The following is a 22,992-nucleotide window of genomic DNA, read 5'->3' on the forward strand; positions in this document are numbered from 1 at the left end:
TGTTGGTGCATCTGTGTGTATGTGTCTATGTTTGGAGTTGGTGGGGAGTCTGGGGTTGCACATGATATGGTTGCATAGAGTTCTTATGGACTTTCCTGTTAGGGACATTAGAGGAATAAAATGGTAGTGGTATTTCCTATAGGAAACAGATGGCATTTGCAAGTTAAGAGTTTGAGCCAGTTTGATAAAGAGACTATTTACAAAGATGTAGGCAAGTATAGCAAAATTGTAAGGAATAGTGCATTACTCCAGGGCTCTTGACAGTCTGGCATGTCATTACCCAGAGGGCTGAAGCCGTATAGGAGGGAGCAGTTATCAGACATAGAATATGATAGCTGTATGGGAAGATGCCAGACAGGAGTTATGACTTTCCACCAAAGGAAGCAGTCAGCCTATGGCATCTCCACAGGGAAGGTGCCAGGGAAGTAAACACATCAGCTCACTCTTCTCCAGTCTTTTGCTGGCACTACCCATTGGCTGAATCCAACTAGAACTGAGAAGGCAAGGGAGTCCACTGACGTTGTCAACACAGGTCGGCCTCCAGGGTACACAGTATGTGGGAAGAGTGGAGAATGAACCCAGAGGGATGATCAGAAGTATAGAAATCAAGTGAGGACTTACGAGGAAATCATCCCCACAATATACAGAGAGGAAGAAACAGGCAAAGTAGGTGTTTTTTAGAGCAAGCTGGATTGGAAGGGTTTAGTTTGCTGGCAGAGATGGGTATATAACATCCAAACAGGCTTTCATCTAATTGTGTCTCTCATAGAATCCTTAAAAATGGGAAACACGTATCCACCCCTATGAAATGATTTGGGCAAAATTGCACTGATGAGAGGAGCCTGGTTGGCTAGGATGACTTTGAAGGGTCCTTGTAACTTGAGGATTCTATGTTCCAGGAGGAGTGATGGAAATCAGGAAACAGGATCTCCTGCAAAATATTTCCAACGCTTTGAAATGGAAATTAGGCTATTCCAATTTAGGAATCAAATTAAAGCAAATAGTCAGGGTGTTAGCGGGTTGAGCTCCTCCCTGTTTGAAGTGGCAGCTAAAGAAGGGACGCTGCTTTTTACTGGATGAAGCAGGATCTCACTCAGCCTGTTTTCATCTTTACTTAGCACCTGCTGGCTTGGAGTGGTGTCGCCCAAGCAATCGACGGGGGGGGGGGGGGGGGGGGGGGGGGGGGGGGGGGGGGGCTTGGAATGTGCCAGGAGCTTGACCTCCCGAGTCTGTGGCCCCTCCCCCACGCCCTATGAGAGCTTCTCCTGATATAGATGGACAGGGGCTGGTTTAAAATGACAGTCTCAAGTTCGTGTAGGAGGAGAAGGCTAATTCAAAGAAACAGCCAGGCAAGCTTCATTTCTCTGTAGGAATAATTATCATCCCCCTTCACCATGGCCCACCTGGGAGCCCATTTTGCCTTCAGATCCCGCTGGCAGAAGACCGACGATGAACTCTGTCGACATAGCATGTCCTTTATCCTTCACAAAGCCATTCGCAATGACTTCTTTCAGAGCTATCTCTACCTGCTGGAAAAAATTCCCCTGGGTAAGTGAGTCAGAGCTACTAGATAAGGGACAAGAAAGGGGCAGTGTGTGAAGTCGTGGGACCTCTGCCAGGAGTTAGGACAAGGACACTTTTCATGTAAAAAGAACCCATAACCACTGTCAGAGGGCTTAAACGGTTCAATGGCATTCTTTCTTGCAGGGTGCAAAGATCAAGTGCTGCCTGGCAAGTCAGTCCTCTATTTTGGGATTTCCATGCATTCTCAGGCACCATGATTTGTTTCCCTGGGTGTTGGTTTGCCCAAGTATCAGGCTTACAGAAATTCATTTCCTAAGTTTTGAAGGACATTTTTAATATTTGCCAAAATTGAGAGGGAGGCAGGGGAAATTAGGTAACTAAAAGATGAGAATATTAATGCAGTAATATGTCAACTAAGAGTTAAAAAGAAAGACTAAACAATAATAGATCAAGGACTCCTTGTTCTTTCTCTGTGTGTGTGTACATTAGCCCACACTCCACACGATCCTTTCTGGCTTTCCTGAGTCACAATCAATAATAGAGGGCCAAAAAGGAGCAGGTTTTAGTCAGGTCTTTGAATATTAAGAAAAAAACCCTGGGTTGGTGGTATGTCTCCCTTTTCCTTATTTCCTTTAGCTTTCCGGGAATTAGACAATAGGGCAATAAAAAGCTTATCGGGTTTGTCTACACTATTTTTCTCAGCCTTTGTGAAAAGTGTTACTTCAAGGAACTCTTAACAGCACTGAAGAGGAAATAACTTACGATTAAAGGTTGAAGTGTCCCCCTTTGATTTATATTTTCCCCCAATGAAAGCAGGACCCAGTATGTACAGCCCCAGTCTGTTTTCTTAAGGCTGCCTGAAAGCCCCATTGTGCACTTGATGTGGCCAGGGTTTCCAGACATCATAGGCATACTTAGTTCTGTGTATTGCATTCAAGAAACTAGATGCTAGCAGCCTACCAAATTTTCTTTTTATAAGTCCATTCTTGAAGGAATCTTTAACTCTAGACATACAAATGCTTTCATTTCATACTTATTCAATGTTCCTTACCAAATTTCCTTATTTATGATACTATTTGATCCTCACAGCTATACTATGGGATAGATAGGATAAGTATCATTATTTTCTCCTCCCGCCTTCACACCCCTGCCTCCATCTTATTTTTTCAAACTGGGAAAAGAAAATTCAGAGATAATGTGGTATAACCTAGACAGGTCTCTGTTGATGTCAAAGAAGAACCCAAGATGAGGGGCACTTGGGTGGCTCAGTGGTTGAGTGTCTGCCTTTGGCTCAGTGCGTGATCCCGGGGTCCTGTGATAGAGTCCCACATCGGGCTCCCTGCTTAGTGGGGAATCTGCTTCTCCTTCTGCCTATGTCTCTGCCTCTCTCTGTGTGTCTCTCATGAGTAAATAAAATCTTTAGAAAAGAAAAAGAACCCAAGACGAGGGCTCTTTCTGGTAGATCACACTGCCCCTAAGTAATTATTTTAGGAAATGTTATGCATCTCATTTGCATCCAAGTGGAAAAAGTAGAGCAATCCATTTGGAAGGTGAGGATGTTCTTCTGCTCCACACACTAGCACAGCACTGCTTTTCTAAAGATACTCTTGAGAGTCTTGTGCGTGTCACATTGCAAGAACAGTAGCTTAGTGGCCTTAGCTACAGTAGTCTGGGGAAATATATCAATTACAATTACTAAGATATTCAGGATGGGGCAAATGGCTGCCAAATTTTAAAAATAATTGCTATAGAGAAAAAGGAACTCAGCTCTGAAAGTAGTGAAGATATATTAAAAAGAAAGAATAAAACAGAATCTTCTGAAAATCAAGTGAAAATCAATTGGGGACAAGGAGTCTATAATTTATGTTTGGTCTCAATTCTATTTTTAATCCGTAAAGTCATTCTGATTTTACCTATTTTTCTCCTCTATTAATGTGCTGATGGTTTCCAAAAAGATTTCCAATTTTTAAAAAAAGTATTGACAAAAAAAACAAACCTTTTAACAAAGTCTTCCATGGAAGCCCAGTATAAAACAAGAAAAAGTGAAATTTTTCTGCTTAGGGTTGGGGACAGAATCTGTTTCTTGCTCTGTCCTCCTAGCCTCACCAGTGGCTTCTGTAACACCCATTGGGTTCCATAAACATTGTTTGAAAACCCTTAGTCCAATCCCAAGCCAAAGAGGACTCCATTTTACTTAGTTGGTTTTCCATAAATAGGCAATGCTTCTTTTCTCTGATTCCGATGACTTGTCCCAGGCATTAGTTTCCCCTGAGAGTAACAGAGGTAGCCCCATCCACAGTATTGCTTTGATTTTAGCAATTGGGGGCTATATTAGTAAGTATGGACTATGCTATCCTGCAATAACAAACTAACCCTAAAATCTCAATAGCAGAACGTATAAAAGTTAATTTTTTGTTTTTGCTATATCATTGCTTTAAAAAAATTTTTTTTTTATTGGAGTTCAATTTGCCAACACATAGCATAACACCCAGTGCTCATCCTGTCAAGTGCCCCCCTCAGTGCCCATCACCCAGTCACCCCAACCCCCTACCCACCGCCCCTTCCACTATCCCTTGTTCATTTCCCAGAGTTAGGGGTCTCTCATGTTCTGTCACCCTCACTGATATTTTCACTCATTTTCTCTCCTTTCCCCTTTATTCCCTTTCACTATTTTTTATATTCCCCAAATGAATGAGACCATATAATGTTTGTCCTTCTCCGACTGACTTATTTCACTCAGCATAATACCCTCCAGTTCCATCCACGTCGAAGCAAATGGTGGGTATTTGTCATTTCTAATGGCTGAGTGATATTCCATTGTATACATAAACCACATCTTCTTCATCGATTCATCTTTCGATGGACACCGAGGCTCCTTCCACAGTTTGGCTATTGTGGACATTGCTGTTATAAACATTGGGGTGCAGGTCCTGCCATTTCACTGCATCTGTATCTTTGGGGTAAATCCCCAGCTATATAATTTCAACATGCATTATGGGGGTTGGGTGGGGGGAGCTGTATTCCACAAAGGCATTTAGGAATCTAGGATGATAAAGGCTCCACCATCTGGAACACTGTTATGCACCATGGTAAAGGAAGATAGGAGCTAAAATTTTGCCTACTAACCCTTAAATATTTTGTCCCAGAAGGACATCCATTACATCTGTTTAGAAACCATTGCCCAGAACCAGTTACGTGACCCTGTCTAACTGCAAGGATGTTGAGCAATGTGAGGGAATATAGGTATATCCAGTCACTAGGAAATGTGTCTGCCAGGGAGGAACCCATTGCTTTTTAGAGATAGAAACACCAGACATTTCTGCTTTCTCATCAATCTAGTGGAAGAGACATTTATGGAACTCTGTCATCCAACGTCCTGTTCTGTGTACTGGAGAAAATTCAAACAGACACAGTCTCTATTCTTCAGGATTTTATAAACTGGTAATGGAGGCAAATCCACAAATAATTTTTTATTAATCCTTAAAAGGTTTAAATTAGGATTACAGGAGGCTGTCAGCTCTTTCATATACTCAGCTTTTTTGCAGTGTTTTCTTCTCATGGCAGAAGCTAAAGTCCCTCTAGGAGACTACCAGCTACTTGCAGGTGCAGGAAGAAACCAGCACATATGTCTCATCTGCCACTACAACTTTTATCCAATCACAAGTTTTCCCCAAAGCCTTGATTTTCTTGCTTAAACCTTGCTTTTTGCCCCCAGGAGATTGTAATTTCTATTTATGGAATACGTGTACCTATAGTTCCCTGATTGGACTCTAGTTTTCATGTCCTCTTCTATATCTGTATAATTTAGCACTTACCATGGTTCCCGGTGCATAGAAAGAACTTGGTGTCTGTTCACAGCACATTAAATGGCCCCTTAGTAATAATTAGTTGCAGGTCACAAAAGTCTTGAGTTTAAATTCTGACACTGCTATTGATAGAGAAAGTCACCTCTGCAAGTTCCTAAAGTCTCTGAGTATCATTATCCTCAGGGCAATTGGAAGAATTAAAAGTCATTACATATAGGCAATGCTCAATAAGGATTAGTTTTTTTCTTTCTTTCCTCAGAGCTAGGCCTCTTTTAATGTCACCATGTGGTCTTCCCTAGAACAGGCATTACCAAAAATGGTAGGCTCAGCTCCCTGTATGGGACTCTTCACGTGGCAGGAGATAGTAAGTTTTTCAGTTTGAAATGAAAACTTAGCCAGTAGATGTGCTCTCTCCCCAGCTCCACTCAAGTGTGTTGGAATCAACTTCCCCTCCTTTTGATGATTTCAAAACTTCATAGAAATGAAAATAAAGCCCTTCTTTGAAAAGGTTAGGGAATGGCTACTGTAGAGTCAGCACAGAGAGTGTGTTGTTTGGGGGTAATTCTGGAAAGAACAGTGGCTAACCAGACTCTTTGATTCTTTCTTTCCTGCCTTCCTCCCTGCAACTGCCTGCATTAGGTAGCCAGTCCCACACAGTACACTATGAAAGGACATTAAGTCCTGGGGACATTTGCTGGAATATCCTTGGCTCACTTCAGAAATTTGTGGAGAAGCAAGGGCACGCATACCACAAGTCTCCAATGAAAGCTTAGCTATGCCACTGATTACAACACCTCTTCAGGAAGGAATGGAAGCAAGCTTGGTACTGTTCTCAGTGCTTTGCATGTATCAGCTCAGTGACTCTTGACAGCATGCCTATTAGATGGTACTGTGCTTTTCCCCACCTTGTATCCAAGAGACTGATGTGCGGTGGAGTTAAGTAACCTGCTGAAGGTCACATGACTGTGAGTGGGGAAGCAGGATCAGAACTCAGGTAGTCTGAGCACAGAGTCTGCCCTTTTTGAACCTCAAAATCATGCTCCCTTCCAGTGAAAATGTTAACTTGAATTATGTAGGCAGCAATGTGAGTTTTACGATGGTTTTTGACTTGACAGGAACATAAAACCTAGTCTATGAAAAGCATCAGCTTTGTACTGAGATAATCAACAAGGTAGGCAGGCCAGTGAGTAGGTCCATTTAACCTATTTCTACCAGCACAAGGTGGGGCATGGAATGAATGATTTTTCCAAAGGTGGCTTTTTATGAACAAATAGGAAATAAATAGGAAAACAATTGTATACATCTCCAGTTTGTGTACCAGTGCTCAAGGGTGAAATGTTCCTAAAAATTAACCACTCAATAATCCTTCTAGCACTATGCTATCCAGTGTATTCCCTAGTACATAGACGTCAATGACTATTTGTTAATCATATACTAAGAGTCTATTATTCCTGCACGTCATTAAAAGCTTAGTCTGACTTCACATTTAGAACAATGGTTCCACAGAGTTCAGCAGAATATGGATGGGGTAGGACCTGGTTCTGACACTTTGTTTCTGTATATTAAGTTATTAATTCTGAGTATCTCATCACTTATCTGCAAAATGGTAATATAACACCAGTTTTGTGTTATCATCATGAAGATTAAAAGAAATAATGTGAAGAGATGATATGAAAATGCTTAATATAATATCTGGTGCATGGGAGATACCCACCAATTGTTAGTATCCACCCTTCACTTAGCTCTTTCTATAGGAATCAGTCTCTAAGGAGGAAATTGATAACAATGGTCACCTCTTTGCCATCACAATTAAAGACCAGAGTTAGTAAAAACACTTCCTGTAAGACACGTGGGACTGCCAAATAAAACTCAACATATAACCATTGGTATTTTTCAAATTGATTTCACCCCTGTGGCATCATGGCTGCACAACTCACTGAGCAGTGATAACATTGTTCAAATGTTTACTGTTACCTTTGTAATGCAGACACTGCAAGATGATTTTTCTCTTTGAAGAAATGGAGAACCATATGACTTCCTTTTTTATTTAGCAGACTTTCAGATATACACACACAGGATGAGAGGGATGAAATATGGGTTTTGGATTTAAATAGACCTCAGTTTAAATTCCAGAAATGTCCTCACCAGTTACTCGATCTTGGGCAATTCAGGTATCCTCTTGCAGCCTTGTGTTCTTCCATAAATAACAACATCCATTTTACCTATTCTGTTAGACATAAATGCTAAGCATAGGTTGTGCATACAACCATGTTTGATCAATGGTAATTACTATTTTTTATGATATGGGTATGCCTAATTAGGATAGATATAAACTCTGCGAAAAGTGTAACCTGTGTCACTTATGTCAGCGTTTTCCTATAACCACTCTCTACTTTGTTGAACCTGTGTTATTCAAAGAACAAAAAGTGTGACAATATTCATTTAGCCAATGAATATTCAAAAGAGTTCTGCTATGTGTTAAGCATAGTAGTAAGTGCTGGGGTTGCAAAGACAAGATACAGCCTTATCCTGAAGAATTCAGTGTAGGAGAGAGACCCACACAGTTTTTGTAAAATGTGGAAATAGAGCACTAGAGACTTTCACAGGATGCAGTGGAGGTGCACAGGACACCTGGTGACTGCTGAATCAGTGTCTGACTCCTTTGATGCAAATCCTACGATGAGAAACCTGTCCCTAATTCTTGGCCTGCCTTCTAGCCTTCTAAAATTTGATAGTAGGTGAGGTCGAAAGCTCAAGTAGGAATAGAGTGTTGGGAAGATGTTTGGCCAAGTGGGTATGGGTGTGATGTGGGGTGGTAGATCCTTGCCAAAGTGGGGAAAGTGTGTTGTCCCCTCTGCCCTCCCTTTGGTCATCTTATTCGTGTTAAAAATTAGGAACCACTGAACTAGCCCTCAGCTGAAAAGGAAGAAACCTTCTTAAATTATTATGGTAGGCAGTGCATTATTTTAGAGATGAGAAACACCAGACACCTAAAGCATTCAGGGAACAAATCAAACCTACAGCGTCCCTCAGGGCAATTCCGAGACTTGATGATGACAACGTTCTAGTATTCTTGGCACGCTAAACTTTTGGATTCCACCAGAGACCAGTGATAAAGTTTTACTTCTCGCTCTCCCCTGCTGGTGAAAAAAATAGTTATGAGTTCAGATTTTTTATGATTCCACATATAAATGAAGTCAGACGGTGTTAGTTTTTAGTTGTCTCACTTATTTCACTTAGCATAATATCCTCAGAGTCTATTCATGTTGTCACAAATGAAGGATTTCCTTCCTTTTTATGGTTGAATAATATATTCCATGGTACCTATGTCCTTCCTCCCTCCCTATCTCCTTCTTTCCTTCTTCCCATTTTTACCATTAATTCTTAAACAGCTAAATTAGGAAGTGCTCACCTGCAAATCTCTTTCATGTTAGGTCTTATCCTTCATAAAGGCATTCCCTAATTGGGCTTTTTTTTTTTTTTTGCTTATAAATAAAAGATTAACATGATCTATGATCCTATTTCAAATAATTTCAAACTAAATGTCTAAACTTAGTGTACCTATCCTTTCAGATCAATTTTCAGTTGACAAACAGTTCTAACATCTGGAATGAAGTCTAAAATAACTATAACCAACCATTTAGAAAAACAAAAAGGAAGAAAAAGGAAACAAAAAGACAAGAAGATACTCAGCATACATAAGCATTTAGCTATTAGCAAAAATCTTCCTTAGAGAGTTCACAAGATCCAAATTCTTCTTCAAGGCATATCAGCTTCTATTCTACTTTCCTTTTTGTAACAAGTAAACTATTGTAAGGGTCTTGAGAGTTCAGCCCATAATGTGGGTCCAGAAATAAGTACCATATTATATCAAGAACGAATAGAACTATATCAAGAACTCTTTCTTAGACTACCCCAAATTTCACAGAGACATTGCAATCCTACAAGAGTGAGCTGCTAGATGTATTTCTTTAATAAAAAGGCACAGGCTGGGGATCCCTGGGTGGCGCAGCGGTTTGGCGCTTGTCTTTGGCCCAGGGCACGATCCTGGAGACCCGGGATCGAATCCCACATCGGGCTCCCGGTGCATGGAGCCTGCTTCTCCCTCTGCCTGTGTCTCTGCCTCTCTCTCTCTCTGTGTGTGACTATCATAAATAAATAAAAATTTAAAAAAAATTAAAAAAAAAAAAAAAGGCACAGGCTGATGACTGATTACCTTATCTGAGTCAACTTGCACCATTGCGGGAGCTATCAAGAGGGGAGTACCTGGGGCTGGCCATGACACCTCATATATCGTTTTAGTGAAATGCTCCTGTCAATTAGGTGAAAATGAGAACTCAAGCCCATAACCGTAAAAACCTACCTATTGAGTCTGACCCCTGCTGGGCTTGGCATTCACTTGTGGTCTAAATGTTGCTGGCATAATGGACCATTCCCATTTCCAGATTAAGGGTTTTAATAGACTTCACCAACTAGTTGACTTAAGCAGGTGATGATGAGTGTGGCTGCTTTGCCACTTTGGTTGGATCAAGGAGAGCACTGGGCTGTGGCTTGCTTGTGATCCCAGGCAGCATGCCGGACTTGAGGAAGACTCTAAGCTGTGATTTTCTAGCCTGGTTTTCTGAGACATACAGAAGAGTTTGGAGCACTCACGTCATTGGGTTGGTTTTATGCTTTATTTTTGTCATCCTGTAGAATTTATTGAGCCACCTGCTATTTATACAACACTTTACTAAGGCTAGGGAAGAGGATTTGGTGTAGGTTAGTGGTTCCCAATATTTTAAACTTCAAGACTCTCCTTTTAATGTTGTGTTTTCTCAGTCAGTTTTTAATATGTGTATAAAATGGCAAAAAAGCATCTATATATTTAATATTTTTAAAAGATTTGTGTTTTAAAAAACTATGTATAACAGTTAATATATATGGGGGCTATCTCATATAATGTTAGTCTCTAGAAAATGTACATTGGAACTGATTCTTACATTGTTTTCAGTAAACCCATGACCATTCAAAAGTCCAAACATTGGCTCCAACATCTTCAAGTTGGAAAATACTGTAGTAACTCCATAGATGGAATGTTTTACAATGAAACATTATGAGTAGTGTTTTTTGGATTTTTACCTTTTAGATTCAAAATTTGGGACAATGTAATTGTTATTCAATTCAGAGCCAAGTAGTGCATTATTCCAATTTGTCAACCTTGGTGTTGCCTGAAGAAAAATTATTCTGGTTAAGCTTAAATAGATTCTCTTTTCTTATACTCTTTCTACTGAAAATTATGACTATTTTGATTTGCTGATCATAAAATTTTTGTACTGTTGATTTTGCTTGGAGCTTTCATTTGTCTTCTTGTGTGTGTGTGTGTGTGTGTGTGTGTGTGTGTGTGTGTGATGGTTGAGATAAAAAATATGTCTTCTTTAGAATATCACTAATGTCTCTTTGCTTCTTTCTTACTCTATTGCCCAGAATCCAATTCATTCTACTTCTGGATGAACTTCTGTTTCTGAAGCCTATAGTATCTGTTGTAATAAAGACTGATTTCTTTTTAGATCTGATAAATATCTGTCATTTTGGGATGTCTTTTTCATTGGATTCCTGGGCTAATTTCATTCTTTTGACGTATATCTTCTCTTGATTTTGACCATCATTGGATTGGAATATAGCTTCAAGAAACTTCTGAAGAATGAATCCATGGTAGGTAAATGTATTTCCACAGTTTGACTGGGTATTAAGTTTTAGGCTCAAAATAATTTTCTCTCAGAATATTAATGGCGTTACTTCTTTGTTTTCTAGTGTTTATTTTTTCTTAAGGCTTTTATTTTTAAGTAATATTTATACACAGTGTGGGGTTCAAACTCACAATTCTCAGATCAAGATTCACATGCTCTACTGAATGAGCCAGCCAGGTGCCCCTCTTTTCTAGTGTTTCTAATGAGATCTGTGCTATAAGCCTGATTCTAGTCCTTTGAATATAGAGTTGCCCGATAAAGTATAATATTCCAGATAAATTTCAACTTAAAAATGATCAAAAATAGTTTTTTATATAAGTATGTCCCATGCAATATACATTTCAAGCATACTTCTACTAAGCAATTATTTATTCTTTGTATGAAATTCAAAACTAATTGTGTGTCTCATATTTTTATTTGCTAAATCTGGCAACCCTCCTTGATAGTCAACCACCTTTCCCCTCTAAATAACTTTAGGATCTTCTACTTCTAGGATTATTATTCTTTGTGTTTTGGATTATTTATTTATTTATTTATTTAAGATTTTATTTATTTATTCATGAGAGACACACAGAGAAAGACAAAGACATAGACAGAGGGAGAAGCAGGCTCCATGCAGGAAACCTGATGTGGGACTCAATCCTAGGGCTCTGGGATCATGCCCTGGGTGAGAGGCAGATGCTCGACCACTGAGCCACCCAGGTATCCCTGTGTTTTGAAATATTAAAAAAAAATCCATGCTGCTCAGTACTTGTTGGAACCTACACTTTTAGCTCTGGAGAATTTCCTTCTATTATTTCTTTAGTAATTTTCTTCTTTCCATTTCTCTATTATTGAGAATCCCTATTGGCTTGATATTTAGACCTCCCGAATTAAGTCTTTATAGCTGTAATCTTTTACCTCAGTCTTTCATATCTGTCTTTTTGTTTATGTCATGACAAATTTACTCAATGTCTTTGATAATCAAAACTTTAATTTCTAAGAATTCTCTGTTATTTTTATCATTTTCTTGGCATCTTATCTTTGATTTATGGATGCACCAGTTCTCGTATCTTTCCAGGGATGTGTTTTTTCTGCTTAGTTTTGGTTCAAGTTCTCATCCATTTCCTGAATTATTTCTATTTCTTTTGGGGTCATTTCTAATTGTTTATTTTTATCTTTATCTTTTCTTTCAGACTGCTGTTTTACCCCCATGTGTTTGGAAATAATTTTTATCCATAGTTAGGAATAAAGGAGAGGGTCAATGATTCTAGGTAATGGAGAAGGTTTCCTCTGTTACATATGTCTCCCCTGAATAAAAAGAATGACAAGAAGCTCTACATGTACAGGTAGATCTTAAATCTTACGAAATTCTGATCTGTGTGAGCAGATGAGGTACTTGGAGTCATCTATATGCTAAAATGAGTTGTATTCCAGGATCCTAACACTAACTGCTTTAGGTTTACTTAAGCAATTCCTTTTTCTTTTCTTTTTCTTTTCTTTTCTTTTTTCTCTTCTTTCTTTTCTTTTCTCTTCTTTTCTTCTTTCTTTCTTTCTTTCTTTCTTTCTTTCTTTTTTCTTTCTTTCTTTCTTTCTTTCTTTCTTTCTTTCTTTCTTTCTTTCTTTCTTTCTTTCTTCTATCTTTTTCTTTTTTGAGAAGATACTTCCACCATCTATGATTATAGCTTTACTTCCTATTTTGGGGAGGAAGCATTCGTCCTCTCACTGGTTGGCTTGTAGACAGATTTTTTGATTAATTTTTATTTCCTTTTGCATCTATCCAAGACAAGATATTTTAGCTTTGTTCTATTTGCTTTTTGTCTCCCAGACATTTGGTGAAATCATGAGTCCATCGGTGGCCCCCCCCTCTCATTTTGTTCACTGTTATGTGTTGTTTATTAAAACAACTTAAGGGGGATATGGGGAAGGAGGAAAGACAAATGCGTGTATTCAACCTACAATAGAGGAACCAGAAATTCCTTCCTTTCATCCACTCTTTATCATTTCCTCGTGAATGTCTTCTAATGAGAATATTTTATATCTGAAGAAGTGCATTTTCATCCACCAAAAAAAAAAAAAACCCACTTACATACATTCACACTTACTCTTCAGAAAATGGAACTTATGTTTTTCTAATAGTGAGTGTCTTAAAATAATGCCTCATATGGTTTCTGAAATAATGAGGTTACATAGTGTATGTGAATGTGATTAAGATATTATCTTGTACAGAATAGTTGCTCAATAAATCTTTTTATCTTTTTATTTATTTATTTTCAGAAGAAAGACTTCAAGCAAATCTTCTGTAATATTAGTAGACAGAGATAGTTCAGTTGAGTTGCTTGAAAAAGCAGTGAAAAAAATAGCTACCCTGAACGTACCTTCTGATTAGAAGGATTAATGATTAAATTCTCATAAAACATTTGGAGCTCAAAGATACAATTCACTATGAAGCTTGTGAAATTGCTTATTTTACTATAGTGAATGCTGTTAAATTTTTAAAAAATACAGTATTAAGCTAAAGTTTCATTAAACTATAGGGTTAATAAGTCATGAAAATGCCACAATGCATGAAATACCTGAAAATCAGAGAGGTTAAGAAGTTTTTCCAAAGTTACATAGTAAGTCACTGAACCAGAACTGAAACCCATATCTTCTGACTGTGCCTTTCCTCCACAGCACAAATTCACAGGCTTCTAAGAAGCAATTAAATGTATGATAAGAGTGAACTTGTTTGCCATATAAATATTAATAAATATTCATAATATTTAATTTGCAGTGAAATTGTATGCTTTAACAAGTCAAGTCATCAATGGTGAGATGCAGTTCTATGCCAGAGCTAAACTTTTCTACCAAGAAGTACCTGCTACTGAAGAGGGTATGATGGGAAATTTCATTGAACTGTCCAACCCAGATATCCAGTCTTCTCGGAAATTTCTTAGGAAATTTGTTGGGGTGAGTTATCCAACTGCAGCTTGATGAGGAAGCAAAGTCACTGCAAACATTGAGCTCACATACCTCTTCTGTGTTGCCTTTTAAGTCATATTAAACCCATATGGCTCAGCTAGAAGTTTAGCCTGAAAGCCTATTTTAATATATTCAGAAAAGATGGGTTGCATCAAACCACTGGCTCAACCCACTTGGCATTTAACCATCCTAGTATCAGCTAATCTCTCATGCTTCAGGGGAAGGTGAACTAGCAGTGCTAATATTATAATTTAGGAATTAAGAAGACATCTCTTTTTGAGTTTTACAGATCAAACAGTTGACACCCAGATGATTGATGAGAGATTTTGCCACTTGGGATCATGGAGTGATTTATTGATTTCTGTAATACAAATTCAATATAGCAAGTAAATGCATGCCTATGTTTGGTTTTAAATGATACTAAGTACAGTAGAATCTCTTCATGTTATTTAATAAATAGTGCAGACTTTGCCTTGAAAAAATGTGATCTCTTTGAAGCTCTGGTGTTGGGTGAAACTGCTTCCTTACTTCCTTGTCACATGGAGATAGACAGTATTGTGTAGAGGCCAAAATCTTGCACTCCAGAGTCATTAGCTTCCTCTATTCAATGTATAAGCAATGTTGGAATTTTTTCTTAAGGGCTCTAAGTCTCTGTTTCCTGTGACTAGAGCATAACCATAGAACCTACCTCATAGGATAATGTGAAAAACAAATGAGATAATATGCATCAAGTACTTTCTTTGTTGTGAATAATTATTACCCAATAAATCTAATTTATTTCTACTACTAATAATAACAGGCTTTCACAAAATGCATTCATTACAGTTTAAGGAACTTCATGTAGTTGTTAGAATAGACTTAAGCTGCCAGCAGAACAAAGCTGCTGTTGTTCCTGCTGAAGACATAAAGTCCTAATTTGCAAACAGATTTTGCTCCAATTCATTTTGAAGTCATCTTTTGGAAATTTGGAGTCCATTTTATTTTGATAAAAGAAACATTATAAATATTATAAGTATCTGGGTAGGTGTCAACCTCCTTGGAAGCATGCTGTTAAGAATATCCCTAGTGTTGAGGTGAGGTTCACTTTACATCCAAACTCCTTGGAGCACCAAGTGCTGGAGCAGACAGAATTGGGTCAGGATGGAGCACCATTGGGGCTGACGTGTGTGAACATCAGCTACAGCCACGAAGGAGTGTGAGGCTAGAGATGATAGCCGTGGCTGTTTATAGGTCAGGGCAGCTTGGAATATTTCTAAATCAGTATTGCTGACATGGAGTGGTTTCTCTGAGATAGCCACTCTGCTAAGCACTTTAGAACTATTGTCTTATGTTTCACAAGAATTCTAAAACATAAGTACTATCATTATCTCTGTTTTTCCCAGTTGTGGAAACTGAGGTTTGGAGACGTTAAATAAGTTGTCAAGGTGATGCAGCTGGTAAGAGACAAGAGCTGGGACTTAAGCCCAGCCAGGTCTTCTGACACCAAACTCTCTACTCTTAACCATGACATATTTTTTCCATTTGTCTCACAAAGCAGAAAAATCCTCTCTCTCTCTCTCTCTCTCTCTCTCTCTTTGTGTGTGTGTGTGTGTGTGTGTGTGTACCACAGACCTCAATTCTTCTCCAGCCTAGCTGAAAGCAATCCCTCCTGTTTGCCTCGTGGTGAGGCCGGCTTTGATCCCAGTGCATTTCAGAAGCTTAGTTAGTAATCCAGCTGTCTTGTCACTCCATGTGGAATGCCAGGCTGACCACAGGGATGCTGGTCAGACAGAGCCCATATACACACCCATGGACCTGGGAAAGGAAACAGCCCTGTGCTTGCGTATTTATGTTGGAAAAGAGAAGCCTGCTCTTTTCAAACAAATATAAGGAGTCCTTCTTAGTAGACAAGGCTCATTGTGAAATCATGACCTCTAACTAAGTACAAACAGTCTTTTTAAAGAAATGATATTTTGGTTCTTTGACCTTAATAATCTGCTAAATTAGAATCCAGGTCAAGATACAAGGAGTCAGGGAATATGAGTATCTGACATGATTTATCCTTATGTCAACTGGGAAAAGACATTGTTTAATTTAAAGTTTTGCTTTCCTTTCAACACTTAGTGACATGGGACAGTGAGAAAAGGTGTTTAAACTCATTACAAATATGATTACTTTAGCAAATAAACAAATGATACCAAGATGATGTCAATGGCATGGCTGATAACTTTCCTTAGTTTTAGCTTTCTGATGTGGGGGGAGCAGCAATTTATAAAAAGTAATCAACATTTGACGGTATTTATCTTTTAACCTTACTCAGAGATTGGATGACTGAAGACCCTGGGTCTAACTTGTTCTACTTAGTAGTTTTTACACAGTGGCATTTTACACTTTCCTTTTAGTTTTAAACTTCCTGGGTGAGCTTAAAATTATGTTCTTCAAAACAAAATATATAGGCAGAATCAAAACTAAAATGAAATTCTTAAGAGCATTTTACTGTTTTATATGAATTCATAATATAGGAAGACAGCATCATAAGTGACAATGAAAATAACAAAACATCTTGTTCTGAAATCACATGTCATGCATAGGTCCAGTCACAGTCATGGAAAGACATCAGGTTTCAATAGGGACAGCCATCGTGTCCAAGTGGTGAGAGATGTCCCTAGGTCAGTCTTTAAATACTCCTTCCTAGAGGAACTTTGTGTGAATGAGAGAGAAATTTGGGATATCCGCCAGGATAGCGGATGCAGTGCCAGCACATGCAGTGGAATGGAATAAAGAGAAATAAGCAATAGAGTGGGAGGCTAGCAGCACATGGAATTAGGGTGAAAGGTACCTTTTTAAAATTTGTAAATAACTGTTGTTTCAAAAGTAACTATAGTCAAGGATCACACATCTAAATTGGAGAAAAATACAAACAAAAAGGTTGAGAATTCTTTTTTTTTTTAATGTTGAGAATTCTTAAGGGAATTTTATTTCAAACATTTTACCTCTCTGAGCCTTGCTTTCATTGTCTAAAAAAGTAGGGAAATTAGACATGAGTTCTTTAAAAACTCTAGGGTTTTACTGAGATCCTTCAAGGTTTTATTGAGAGAATGATAGGGAGGGTGAGTGAGTGAGACTCTGCTTCCCTTTAACCAGAGCAGCTTTGTGTTTATTTAGTTCATTGAAATAAAGGAGATCATTCTATGGTTCTAATTCTAAGACTACTTGCTACAATAATCTGAGAAACATGATCTATAGAGACTTTAAGGCCAAGTAATCATAAGAAAAATCTGTAGTTATAATCTCCAATTGAGCATATGAATTTCTACTAACATCATTTTCAGTAGCTTAAAATAATTTTCCTATACTTGTCCCATCTTGTTTATGTTATGGATTTACTTAAAAGATGTTTTCCTTATGGAGTTCACAACATAAACCTTTAGCCTAAGCCTTTTTTTCTGAATTATCTTAGTTTACTTTAAAATATCAGGATGAGAGAGGTGTCATAGTGTCAGTAGGAATGGCAAACCTATGGTACATGTACCACCACTTCCCTTTCCCATACTCTAGGCAGACATCACTAGTCAATCACAGAACTCTTTCCTGCTAAGTCTCAATGAAACCTTAGAATTTTTTTTTCAGCATAGCATTAGACAGATACTACCAAAGGAATCAGAGTTGTCACTTAAGGTGACAGCCCTAAGGTAGAACTGGCTTTGAATTCACACAGTTCCATGTTCAAGTCCATTAGCTGTGTGGTATTAGAAATCTTAATTTACTCAGCTTCAAATTGGGGAATAATCATTATCTTGTGGTATTGTTTTGATTATCATAGTTATTACAGACACAAAGAACTTCTATGTTTAAGCAGGTGATAAATCATGTTATTATGATTCCATTTGAAAAGAAGCTACAATTGTTTCCCTTCTTGTTCTTCATTTGGCCTTTTGGGTGGGCTGGAAAGCAGCATTTATGATGTTTCCTCCTGATCAAACTTCACCTCATGATCCTTAGCCAAATGTTTTTTTAAATGTTTAGTTCCTGTGAAACCAAGAGTAGGCTTTCTCTTTAAGATCCTGATTGGCAGCGTAAGTATCTTATTACTGTAATTTCTAACAAAACATATTTAGCAGTCATCCCAATTGTGACCAAATAATTTGGACAAGATAATATATAGAAATCAAATAGTATATATCTCAAAGTTTCAGCTGTCATATATACATACATATGTGTATATGTATATGTTACTTTAGAGAAGTGAGTGTGAAAAATTTTTCATTGGCTGATTTCCCCCTGTGCTACCTATCTACCTTTCACTTCCAGTTAATTTAGTGTACGGACATACTTTATAAAAGCAATTTTAGGGGGGAATTTGTGCCCAGTAAACCATATAGTTTTTCTTACAAAGGCAGAAAATTTCTAGCATGAAAAGAGACGAGGAGACTTTACTGCAAATACCCTCTATCCATGTGACTGTGTGCCATTGGGGCTGGATTTGAAGTAAAATCCTGGCCTGAAAGGCTCTCTCACTGCTTTGCTCTTTCACTCTTTCCCTTCCCTTCCCTTCCCTTCCCTTCCCTTCCCTTCCCTTCCCTTCCCTTCCGTTCCCTTCCCTTCCCTTCCCTATCTTAAAGAAAGCAATAAGCTACCATGCACATCCATTTAGCTGTTGACCTGACCCAAATTTATAGTTAATAAAATTCTACTTTTATTTATTTTTAAAATTTTTAAAAAGATTTTATTTATTTATTCATGAGAGACACACAGAGAGAGAGAGAGGTCCAGACACAGGCAGAGGGAGAAGCAGGCTCCATGCAGGGAGCCTGACACGGGACTTGATCCTGGGTCTCCAGGATCACACCCTGGGCCAAAGGCGGTGCCAAACCACAGAGCCACCCGAGCTGCCCAAAATTCTACTTTTAAAGGGCTTTCAGTGGCTCAGTTCTTAGAGAAAATTGCCAATTTTTTAGACCCAAGACATTATTTTCCAAAAGCTTACTTTGAAATTCTTTTGAAGACCTACATTTGGATAAAATAAAGAAAGTGAAAACTAGCAATGTTGGATATTTTTTTTTTTTGAAAAGGTAATTGGATGTTCTAGAACTTGATCATAGTAGAGGGTGCATGCACCCTCTGTATACTTTATCCAAACTCATTGAATGGTATATTTAAAATAGTGCATTTTATTACATGAAACTGACCAAAATAAAGTTGTTTAAAGTGGCAATTGGAGTGTCCTAGACTCAGAGGGGTTGTCTGTATTTGAAGTATCCCACAAAATACCTTTCTGCAGGGCCCCGGGAGAGCTGGAACAGACTGTGCTTTGGATTGTGGCTCTGGGATAGGAAGGGTCAGCAAGCACGTCTTGTTGCCGGTTTTCAACAGCGTGGAACTGGTGGACATGATGGAATCATTCCTCCTTGAAGCCCAGAACTACCTGCAGGTCAATGGGGAAAAGGTAGAAAGCTACCACTGCTACAGCCTACAGGAATTTACACCCCCACTGGGCAGATATGATGTCATCTGGATTCAGTGGGTCTCTGGTTAGTCCTGCATGGCATGACATCTGCCTTTCTCACCTTCCCACATAGACAAGTCAAGACCTGGGCTATTTGAGGATTTGTGGAGAGGGAGCATGGATATAAAGGGAGATATAGTTGTAGTTGTGCTTAGAGCAGTTAGCGAGCCTTAGGCATCATAGATACTCTCCCAAAGCTCTGGTCTTCCCAATCTCTCCCCTAAGATCCTCTGCTACAAGCCTGAAAATTCCCATCCTTAGGGATGGAGTGCCTTTGGACCAACCTAACTCACAGAAGAAAACCAAATATTTGAGAAACTTCAAAAAGTGGGGTCAAAATAAGTTTATCTCCACTTACTGGCAAAAGTAGATTTTTTAAGATACAAATTCCCAGGAAATGAGACAGCAATGAATTAGAGTCTGGTCTAAGTGAGTGTGTGTGTCTAGGAGACACAAAGAAGTGATGACAGAGTTGGGTTGTCTGGAGACAATGGCAGGGACTCATAGGATAGGCAATAGTTTATTTCATGGCTGTGAGGTAGATAGACCAGCTAGTATAATACCTATTTTATAGACAGGACACCAAGCCTCCTCAGAGAGGATACCTGTCTTCTTACCTAAATTCTCAAAGCCTCCTGAAACTAGAACAATTCAGGCTATTAAGTAATTCACGAATGAGTGAACAAATGGTCTCCTGATTCTTCACCTTGTGGTCTTTCCTGCCCTCCTACTCTCCTCCCTCCCACCCACCATTTCATCCTGTTCCCCCATCTACTTGGCCTCACCTGTAGGGTACCTGACTGATAAAGACCTTCTTGCATTTCTTTCCCGGTGCCGAGCGGGCCTGAAAGAAAATGGTGTCATCATACTGAAGGACAACGTGGCTCGGGAGGGCTGTATCTTCGATCTCTCTGACAGCAGTGTGACTCGGGACATGGACATCCTCCAGAGCCTCATTAGGAAGAGTGGGCTGGTGGTGCTGGGCCAGGAGAAGCAGGATGGCTTTCCAGAGCAGTGCATCCCAGTGTGGATGTTTGCACTGCACAGTGATGGACATTCCTGATGGGCAGTGGGAATGGACAGCTGGACTGCACAGTGGTGCTTTAGGACAGAAGTGCTCTCCTCATAATTCATGAGGGGATGGAGAGAAGGAATGCAATGCATGTCTGGAAATGGTTAATGTAGTATGTACAAATTTCCACTAATTTTATAAGGATATACACACATTCAGATTTTTCGGAAGATAATAGAGTGAAACATCAGGAAAAATGTTTTAAGAACGACTTGTGTACACCCAAACTATACAAGTGTACACAAAAACAGAAAAGGGATCAATGTTCACAAACTGCATTGTCTGTGAAGATTTGCATTATGGAGTATTCTGGAATGGGTGGGGTAAAAAGTTTAGACTCCCTTTCTCTGCCCTCATGCTAGATACATTCTATTTCCTTCCTCTTTGGGACTATCATTCTCTTGGACAAAAATCTCACCCTAATTAAGAAGGCACCAGTCAAAATAATCTCATGAAAACCAGTCCATTGCTTAATTGTGTCTCTAGCCTTTCTCTTCCCAGAAAAAGTATATGTGGTTTCACTTTCTATTTTGGGTCAAATTCACCACCCGATGATGTAATATGGATGTAATTTGATAACAGAAGTCTACATTTCAGTGATGAGGAAGTGTCTCCTTTCCGGAAAAAAAAATGTTGTGCATTGCAATTTCAGCTGCAAATATGTAAGTAAATGTCATTGATAATCTAATTTTAACCATTGGACTTCAATACTGTTTGCTTCATTGCAGCCACTCCTGTTTCTTTCATTGATATGAATGTACACTGGAAAGAGAAGGGAAATGATAAATCTGAAAACTAAGCTAAGTGGATTAATTTAAGGCATTGGTTTAATTAAAAATAATTTAGGGATGCCTGGATGGCTCAGTTGGTTAAGCATTCCACTCTTGATTCCTGCTCAGGTCATGATCTCAGGGTTGTGAGATTGAACCCTGTGTCAAATTCTGTGCTAGGCAGAGGATCTTCTTTCTCCTTCTCCCTTTGTCCCTCTCCACCTCAAAAAAAAAAATCTAAAATCATTCAAATACAAAATTTAATTTTTATTAGCAGAATGTTTAAATATAACTGCTTTAAGGCACTCCAATATCTTCATGTTGAAGCACCTATTTGTATATTGACATAATTTGTATTTTGATACATATTGAGTCTTGTATGGGATACAAAATATCAATTTAAGTAAAGAAGGTCTACTGCATGGATATGCTGTAACCATAAAAATTATACTTGTATGTCAGAGCTCTAATTTAGGAGTAAAACAATCTTCAGTAAAAACTGCATGGATATGCTGTAACCATAAAAATTATACTTGTATGTCAGAGCTCTAATTTAGGAGTAAAACAATTTAGGAGTGAAACATTTACTACTTTGTTATAGGACTACTGTGGTAATTTTAGTCATGTCCTAGAAAATTAAGTCACTTACTTTGCCTTTGGCACCTCTACCTGTTGTGTCACTTATCATGCTCTAGGGTAACACAACAGAATGTGAGTTGGAACCTTAGGAACAAGCCAAAGACCAGAACTAAATCAAATGGCTAGCCATTGTTAAAGACTGAATATGGCAAAAAAAGGGCATTCATAATTTAATCCTCTGCACCTCAGAGCAAATCAGCCAAAACATTTATTTAGGCCCATTCCAGAAATTTAATGTTTCTTTTATACTTGCACTTTTAATTCTTTTATCTCTTGATTTTCTGCTTTGCCAATACTCAAATGCTAGTTGACAAATTATCAGTGTTCTCTGCTCCTGGGTTCTTGAGCTTTGGAGGAAATAATATGGTTGTCCTAAAAATATGTTCTTTAATTCAGATGAATCTTGGAGGCTGACCAGCAGTCCCTTTATGTTCCTAAATCAAGTCACTTTCCAATGCTCCTCAGACAGTTTTCGGATCTCTACTGCTTTATACAATTTCCCATATCCATCCTTAATTGAGAAAGTAGAAGTTGGGGAGTAAATTGCATTAACATCCCCTCTTTGTACTGCTAATTACAAGTACAAGGTAAAGGGAAGAGTGGCTGGAGAGGAGATGGTCATGCTAAGTAGTGGACCTGTTATTCAAACAAAGGAAGGTTTTGGAGGATTTAAGTAAGGGGCTGATTTTCCTAGTCCTGGGATTAGAGGTGTAGATCATGTAGAAGGAAGACATTTCGATCGAGACCTCAGACATCTTCAATCTAATTCAACAAGCCAAACATGCTGCTGATGTTCATCAACACATCAGCATTGTGGTGCCAGTGACTGTCTATGTTAACCCCCCAATTCTGTCCACCATCCACCTGCCTCAGAATTATGTGGGAAGGTTTATAAAATAGAGATTGATAGGCTCTGTTCCCATGAGAACCTAGTTCTGTGATCTGGGCTCAGATAATCTGTATTTTTTATAAGGTCTCAAACTGATTTTGATCATTAGTTTTGTTTGAGAATACTAATGGGAAA

At 38.6% G+C, this 22,992-nt stretch overlaps 1 protein-coding gene across 2 annotated transcripts; it reads left to right on the top strand.

Moving 5' to 3' along the window:
• The first annotated feature begins 1,320 nt into the window (after nt 1-1,320).
• Nucleotides 1,321-21,652, top strand: NTMT2 (N-terminal Xaa-Pro-Lys N-methyltransferase 2). 2 transcript variants are annotated; one of them, XM_026003280.2, is made up of 4 exons: nt 1,321-1,548; nt 13,815-13,990; nt 19,263-19,512; nt 20,279-21,652. In XM_026003280.2, exons 1-4 carry the CDS (start codon nt 1,395-1,397, stop codon nt 20,548-20,550), a joined length of 852 nt encoding a protein of 283 aa, XP_025859065.2. In that variant the 5' UTR covers nt 1,321-1,394; the 3' UTR covers nt 20,551-21,652. The 2 variants fall into 2 exon arrangements, with proteins under 2 accessions (XP_025859065.2, XP_072589771.1); XM_072733670.1 differs by lacking the exon at nt 1,321-1,548 and adding an exon at nt 12,296-12,387.
• Nucleotides 21,653-22,992: the final 1,340 nt, after the last annotated feature.

This window comes from Vulpes vulpes, chromosome 13 (assembly GCF_048418805.1).
Source record: "Vulpes vulpes isolate BD-2025 chromosome 13, VulVul3, whole genome shotgun sequence".
NCBI lineage: Eukaryota > Metazoa > Chordata > Mammalia > Carnivora > Canidae > Vulpes > Vulpes vulpes.